Source organism: Belonocnema kinseyi, chromosome 4, assembly GCF_010883055.1.
Source record: "Belonocnema kinseyi isolate 2016_QV_RU_SX_M_011 chromosome 4, B_treatae_v1, whole genome shotgun sequence".
NCBI classification, from domain to species: Eukaryota; Metazoa; Arthropoda; class Insecta; order Hymenoptera; family Cynipidae; genus Belonocnema; species Belonocnema kinseyi.
This window is the reverse complement of record NC_046660.1, coordinates 114,951,488-114,960,062: the sequence shown is the minus strand read 5'-3', so window position 1 is coordinate 114,960,062 and position 8,575 is coordinate 114,951,488. Positions and strand designations below refer to the sequence as shown.

The 8,575-nt window shown below is 33.9% G+C and overlaps 1 protein-coding gene across 2 annotated transcripts in view; it reads right to left on the bottom strand.

The window, feature by feature from the left end:
• Positions 1 to 702: 702 nt before the first annotated feature.
• Positions 703 to 8,575, bottom strand: part of LOC117171223 (sialin-like) — a 239,781-nt gene continuing 231,908 nt past the window's right edge. For both annotated transcript variants that reach the window (XM_033358323.1, XM_033358324.1), the window contains exons 2-3: positions 6,512 to 6,735; positions 703 to 3,611 (exon numbers count right to left, since the gene is read on the bottom strand). In XM_033358323.1, coding sequence (XP_033214214.1) covers positions 2,361 to 3,611; positions 6,512 to 6,735 — 1,475 coding nt within the window. In that variant the 3' untranslated portion in view covers positions 703 to 2,360. The remainder of the gene's footprint in view (positions 3,612 to 6,511; positions 6,736 to 8,575) is intronic.

Sequence of the window (8,575 nt, the reverse complement as noted above, 5' to 3'; positions counted from 1 at the left end):
ACAGGGTTTGTCCGGAAAGTAATAGGACTGATTTTCTTCCGCCGCGACTATACTTCGGAGCGTGCGTGCACCGACTGGATTTGGTAGAGGGCGTTCCTAGCTAACGAACGAGCGGCTGTTCAGTTGTCTCCGAGCACTTGGAGAGTCAGGACAGACATTTTCACGCGACGTGTTTTTGTGAGTGGTGCAAGCCGAAAATGCAGCGTTCGTTAGAGCAGAGGTACGCGATTAAATTCTGTGTGAAACTCGGTAAATCTGCGACAGAGACGTTTGATATGATCAAGCAGGTTTACCCAGATGTTGCTTTAGCAAGAAGTGGTGTGTTGCGGTGGCACCCGGCCTTTTTGGAGGGCCGGGAAGAGGTCGCCGATGAAGACCGTGCTGGGAGACCTTCGATTTCGACAAACACCGACAATCTGACTCTTGTGCGCGAAGATTTGAACTCAGACCGTCGACTGAGTATTCGTTTAATTGCCCAGATGTTAAATTTATCAAAATCTGTGGTTCATGACATTGTGACGGAGCATTTGAACATGCGCAAGGTGTGCGACTTTTTTTTGTTTCCTCGCCTGAAAAGACCGATGAAAGGCAAGCATTTTGAGATGACAGAGGGGATCTAAGCAGCATGCACCGCGGCTCTCCAGGCTATTCCGGAGAATGGCTTCCGTGACGCCTTTAATGCTTGGAAATCGCGCTGGCAGCGCTGCATCGACGTAGAAGGAGCCTATTTTGAAAGTTTTTAAAGAATTGTAACGAAAGGCTCAATAAATTTTTTTAAATCGACTCAGTCCTATTACACATTATAATATGCTCGCCAGTCAAATAAAGATTCTAGCAAAACAATGTAAAGACTCGTTTTAATTGTTCTTATTGTCATGTTTATTTTTATTTTTTATTATTATTGTTAATCTTTTAGTATGCCTTTTTCGATAGGCATATTGCATATAAATGTGCTTCGAATATAAAAATTTTTGCACATTTATTTGTACAAATTTGCAAAATTCTTATTAAATAATTTCTGAAATAACGAACAAAAGTATTTAATTAAGTAAGTATGTAAGAACTTAAACATTTAAAAAAGAAACATTCCAGTAGTAAAATTTTAAAAATTGGACAATTTCTAATTGAATGCGGTCCGCAACTCCACATTTTGATACTAAAAATGTAACAAGTTTAATGTTTAAGCTTTCAAAATTGAAAATCGTTTGAAATTATATAAAAATTAAACTCTGCTCTATGGGTGTTTTGTTACGGAATGTTAATTGAGTTTGCCGTAATTCTTCAGCTGAACCCATGCCCGAATGTTCCCTAGGCCCATCCGAAAAATATCTTTTATACTTCACCCGATAGTCTTCTCCTAGTCTAGAGAAAGATTTCTCAAAATTCACTGGATGGTTAGGATATGCTTGGGCTGAAGGCAGACTGATTGTCTGACAGTCTTTGACTGTCACCGTTGGCTGCCAAACTTTGAATTGGTATCGACCTGAAATATCAACATTCATGACAGGTTCCGGTTGATCTGTACTTCTTTAATTAAGAATTAAAGTAGAGTCTACCAAAATTCCATAAAAAATCTTTAATAGAACAAAATTCTATCGAAATTCTAAAAACTAGACAAACATTTGAATGCTCGTAATATGCCTACTTACTTACTGTAATATTATATTGAAACTCTTATTATTCCTTCGGGATTTCTGACGTGCTAAAAAAAACCTTATCTAAGTGACATTTTTATTTAGGTCGACTTTACTACTGCCAGGTAAACAGAAATAAACCATAATCGTAAAGTCACTTAGGTAAGTTTTTCCTTAACACGGAAGATTAGTAATCAGGATTCTATACTCCTTAATTTGAAATAATATAATATTGCTTCTATCGGGGCCAAAAGTAAGCGTAAGTAAATATAACAAAGACACTCCAAGAATTATCATCAGCTAATCTGTTCTCTACTTTCGATGTTCATCCAGAAATATATGCTGCACAGATGAAAGAAACATTTTGAGGATAATTATTTTATTAGAATATCCTAATCATCTTCTAGTGGCCTGCTGCAGAACTAAAACTCAATTCTAGCCTTTCGAACCTCCAGAACTTGTGCTGCTCGCGAACAAAGAGCTTCTTTCCACATTTCAGTGAAATCTCAAGACTTGATCATAACAGATTAAAAAATCTGTCCAGCTTCAGTCCTTTTTATTTATGATTTTTTTCATCTCAGAAAGGGATTTGCTGTTCCTTTTTTCATTCAATTCCGTTATTTAAATCCCTCTTAAATCCAAGTTGAGATCACCAACTTTTTTTAAATCCACGAATTGTTACCATTATTAAAACGTTTGTTCTCTATATTGTTCGGCTCGTGATCTTCAAGTTAAAGTTTTTCTTCCGTTAAGTTCAAATTTTCCATGATAAATTTCGCCTTCCGCCTTCCTTCTCTTTTCTTCCTTTTCATTCATTAGAAAGTCTGGAGCGTTCCAATCCTGAACTTCGCCACTGGCATAGATTACGAAAACGATGTTTGTGATGATAAAGACAACAAGTACAATCCAGAAAACAGTACGCCATTCAGTCAAAGATTTGTTAGGCGTGAGGGCTCCAACAATAAGTGGAGTGACGATTCCAGTGAAAGCACCAATTCCATTGACGATGGCCATCAGAGTTCCGGAATAATTGGGACTCAGATCAAGAGCATTGACCTTCATACCAGGATAAAATGTTCCCATAAGCGTCATGCCCACAGTAAATAAAACAACAACAGTCGTTCTGTCACATCCAGCATAGGAGGCGCAAATGATGAAGATTCCTGGGCCTATAGAAGCGATGCTTGTTCCCAATTTACGCACGTTTGTCCTCGACATGGTGTCAGAAGTAATCATCCAATCAGCTAACCAAGAGGTAATAATACTGCAGAACCACATGCATAAATAAGGTAAAGATGAAAGATACCCATTGCTTTTTATAGAAAACTTCAATACATCGCTCATGTACTTTGGTAGGTCTGTCACCATCGTAAAAAATCCCCAATCATGACCAATCTGAGCAGCAATTAAGGCCCAAACGGGGACAGAAGTAAGCAGATGTTTCCAAGGTGTCGAAGGTGGTTTTTTGTGAGTGTGAGCACTCAGACGATCCTGGAGGTACTTTAATTCACTTTCACTGATAAACGGGTGTTCGCTGGGATTATTGTAACAAATTACTACCCAGATAAGGAACCAAAGAACTCCAATTGCACCAAAGACGTAGAAGACAGCAGGCCAACCCATGCTAGAGTAGTGAAGAATTAATCCAGATAAGGTGGTAGCAAAGACTGTCCCAAGTTGAGCTCCAGCGAAAACCATGGAACCGATCTTTGATCGCTCCTCAGGTGGAGTCCATTGAGCGAGCATTGCATTTAGAGCAGGGAAGGTCGTGCCTTCTCCGAGACCCATCAGAATCCGGAGGACTATAAGGGCTGTTGAGTCCCCCCATTCGACTGCCATAGGAGTTAGAAGGGTGAAAATGGCTGTTGAAAGAATTCCCAGACCTAAAGAATATTTTCCTCCAAAGCCCTCAGCGAGCATGCCTCCAGGAAGGTGAGTTATAACGTAACCCCAGTAGAAGGAGGAGAGGATAATACCCTGGAACAGATACAATTAGGTTTTTATTATTAACACTTTCTAAATGAGGGGTTTTTACATTTATTCGTACAATTAGTGGGCTACTAGAAAAATCGATTCTACACAAATAAACTCTACATAGCAAAACTCTAGACGGTAAATTCTACACAGTTAACCTCTCTGGTCTAAACTTATTTATTCTAAAAAGTAAGCATGTATCTCGCGTCCACATTATTTAAGCCATTCCCTCTATGCATTCACAAATTTCTGTAATAACTAGAGCGCGTAGCGCGAGTATCACGATGACAATGTGTAGCTCAAAGCCTACCCAGCTTTGATCATTGGTTCATTTTAAGACAGCAGATAAGCTCATTTATAATGAACTCTATTTTAGGAACATTCATGCGCCTCGATGCTTCTTTTTATTTAAAACCTATAATAGTTAACCAATTTCCAGTTCATATTCCAAAAATTATTTTATTTAAAAAACTGAAGAAAAAAACATATCAATAAGATGCTACTAATAACAAAACCAAAGTTTATATCCTAAATTCTCAATCTATATCATAGAAAAAAATAACATTTTGCTAACATTAGATCATAAATTACAGTATTTGTATTCTAGGTCAGTAAAATTTCAAAGATTTGAATTCTCAGATGTCAAGTTTTGTAACGATAATTATCAAAACAAACAAAGATAGCATAAATTCTTTGGAATGTAGAGCAATCCTCGTATTTTTAAACAGAAAGCAAATTATTTTTTATTTAAACTGTGTTATTTACTACTAGTTATGTTTCTTAGTTGTCTGTTCATATTATTAATTGTGTCAAGTACAATAAAATTGTTCTGAAAAGTCTACGTCTTTATTCTTATCTTCCAATGCTGATGATAATGTTGAGATACAATCGTGCTGATAAATTTAATTTAAAAATTCCGGAATGCGAAGAATTGACATGAGATATATTTTTGAATATTTCAACTTTATTATGAATAGAATATGATAGACCTAATACTTTAATTACCGAAAAAGCATCCAAATGTTGCAAAAATGAGTCCTTGATAATGGTAAAATTGTATTAGTTTTTAACACGATGAATTGCAAATGGAACAATAAAAATTTTTGAGATTTAAATATTAAAAATTGACATAAAAATATTATGCATACAAAGAGCAGTAATTCCAATTGTATAGTTAAAAATATAACACTTTAAAAATGAAAGGCTTAGTATTCCCTTTAGATTTTAATTTTACCTAATTTAAAATCAAATTTTTGATTGTACAAACTTTTATTTTAAGTTAAAAATTGACAGCTAGTCTCCGATTTCAGGTGAACACATTTTTGTATCGCTTGGTTTTCATAAACATGTCAGTAAATTCTTTAATTCAGGGAAGAGTGGGTCGTGTGACTTTTAAAAATATATGTAAGCCTACTTTTTGTATGTGATGCAAAGGATTTTGTGCAAATGATTCCACAAATTTGTTTTTTTGTGAGACATTAAATTGTTCTTATTTCCAAATCCGTCTATTCAGAGTAGGTCGATCACCATATTTGATTTTGCACCGTATAAACAAAATTATTTTGAATAGAATTACAACAAAAAGTGTTGAGTAGTCTACGTATGTAAAAATGTTATAATATAATATAATTTAATATAATATAATATGTAATATAATATAAAAATAATTCATTTCAATAAAAAATGCTATGTTTAGGTATAAAACCAATTATTTACGATAAGATTTATTGTTAATATTTCTTTCAAATTCAAATTTTTTCCCAATAGTTCCAAATTTGTAGCGCTATTGTAGCTACTCAGTAAGCGTATAGAAAGTGACCAATCCCCACAGTCCTTATGCTTATCTACGTTTATCACACGGTTGAGTCTAAACGTACGGACCTGGAAAGAGGAAGGGAGGGGGGCTGGATAAGGAAAGGTGGCGTTGCTTGTGCCCGAACACAGAGGCACTACCTATATAAAAATATAATAAACAGGTTGAACAACCAGCGCAGATTTCCACTGAGAGCAACTACCATCTATGAAAATCACTGGTTCCACATGAAACCGCGATAAATCATACCTATAGCCATGACATAAAATCGATGTCATAAAAATCCACGTCATAAAGTCGGATTTTTCAAATAATTGCAAATACTCACTGTTTACAATGACCCAGTGATTGCCATTCTCCCCTTTATAAAGACAGTCTTAAAGTTGGTAATTGATTGTTAAGTTTAATATCCTTAAATAAGTAAAAAGTAAAAGCATAGATAAAGTATTAAAAAATCATTACTTTGTTACAAATAGAAACGGCAACAAATAACTTTTTAAAAGTTAATACAATAAACAGGCTAGAAATATTCCTGTTATTTCTTTAAGGTCAAATCTCCAACTCGGGCAGATTTTGATTGAGGGTCATATATGATTGGTGAAATTGAAAAGGGGTAGGTAGAAGGAAATAAATTGTTATCATTTACCCTATAAATTACGCTTCTTTTATCTATATTTATTGAAGAACACAGAAAAACCTCAAGCTTTTTTTAATAACAAAATTGGATAAATTCGCTCCAAAAAATTCAAATATATATTGACTGCTACAATGAACATTATAACCACATCCAAAACTTTTTATGTAGTTTGAACTATCTGCTGCACTGCCATCCAATTTATGGATAGAAAGCTAGCTTTTTTATCTTATAATTTTGATTTTTAAATTTTCATCTTAAAATTTTTATCCTAAAACCTCGTGCGGTTTCTCTCTGAAAATGGTACATAAAAGACGCTGAATTGACATATGAAGTATATGACTAAGAGAATTATTATCGGTGATTTCAGGCTATCTGTTCTATTAATCGCTTGTTCATGAGTGTCACGATTTGTATGCAGGATGAGGAACTCGGGGAATTTTCATTTTATCTCACCTGTGTACTTTGACTCCATTCATACGTTCCACCGGATGTGGATGTACTGTTTTTCAAAATCTCTTCAGCTGGACATGCGCCTTCATCGAATATTGTATCATTATGATTTTCAGGTACCACCATCTCTGTTATGGCGATTGACAAACATACCCTCATTGCATAGGCAATGAACAGCGCGAAAAATCCCATGACAGCAAAAACCCATCGCTGTGGGATGTGTATGCCTAAAAAGAAGATTATTTTGATTTTTAATTGATTTAATTTAAATATCTAGGTATGTAATGTTATAATTAAACCATTTCATAAACTATTTCAACATCAAGGTGTCCGCAGGGCTACGAAACCGGGGAAACTAGGAAATGTCTTATTAATATCACATATATACGTATTACGAATATGAAATTATGTAATTTTGAATGAGTTGAAGGCGTTTTAAATTAAATAATTTTGACTTTAAAAGTTCGAAGTTGAATAATTAAATATTTAAGCTTAGATAATTAGACAATTTCAAATTTACAAGTTTAAAATTTAACAATTTTATAAATTACTTATAATTGTAAATGAAGGTTAGCAAAATGAAAGGGCACTTTAGCTTAGTAATTGGCCTTTAGTAGAATTAAATTCCTACCAACAAGACAAGCTTAAAATCGAGCTTAAAATATAAACACTGGAAAATTTGAGAAGAGCCTATGTCTGGCGAAGTTGAGTAAATATTTAAAATGCGGATTTTTATCAATTTCATAGTGCTGAAATTTACCATTTTGAATCATACAATTTCAATTTTTCCATTTTAGCAAGTTTTAATTTACTAAAATTAAAATTGAATCATTTTATACTTAACGATAGACTATATTGTTCAAGTTCGAATGTCCCAATGGAAAATGCCTGCGTTGAGCCGTCACTTGCATCTGGCCCAGTATTGAGCCAGTGGACTTACCAACGTCCAGACAAATCTTGGCGGACCAAAACTGACGCAGGTCTGAGGGAATTGTATTTGTTAGCAAATTCTAAGATATTTTATTTTTTATAACTTAAAAAAAATCTAACTCAAACCAAAATTATACTTTTTAATTTAAATTTTTTATTCGCGTTTATAATACAAAAAGCAGGGCAAAAGAAAATTACTATAATTTTCGTATTCGTGAAAAAAATATGTTTAATTTGCCAAAGTAAAAAGTAATTGCAGATTTCTATTTGTAATAATAACACGTAGAAACTATTCTCAAAGTACATGTTTTCTAAACTTAAAGGACTATCGACCCCTTGATATAACCTCAAACTGTTACCTTCGCAATAACTGTATAGAAATTCATACGAAAAATAAAGCTAATCAATTCTTTAAGCGATATTATAAGCCATACATATTATGCATGCCTCTAAACTTCATGTCTAGTACTGCGCCAGTACTGGCAGTAAGTATTGCGCCGACGCAGCCAGTGCTGGCGCAGTAGTGCGCCAGTAGTCAATTTCCCATTAGGGTGTTCAATTTGAAATACTTTCAAATTAAACTAATAGAAATAGAAATAGAAAAAATGTCGGTATGGTAGGAATCTTTTCATGTGACCCACTCGTCACATGGCCTTAAGGCCCCCGGTATCAGAAAAAATAGTTTTTACGCCGGTGTCTGTCGTCGTTACCCTAGTTGACGTTGTTGTAATCTGTAAACACAGTAACATTTTAAAGAATTATCGAACTGTACTATTAACCACTATTTTTTGAAAGAATGTTCAAGACATTTTCGTTAGATTGAATTATATAGTAAAGTTATAATAAATTTATATTCAATTTATAATAATTTATTGTGTATAATGCTATTATTGTGTTCATATTATTTCAAACAATCAAATTGTAAGATACATGATTTATTTAATTTATTTTAATTGTTTTCTGATTACGTAAATGACCGACATAAATGACCAAGTTTTTTAACTCTTAGACAAAGTTCCAGCAACATAATATGAAATTAAACAAAAGTTTGACACGAGACATATGAACAAGGTTTGCGGAATGTTATTGTTTCATTTTGTTGTGCACGAAAACTTTTTTTATATTTTTAATTGAGTG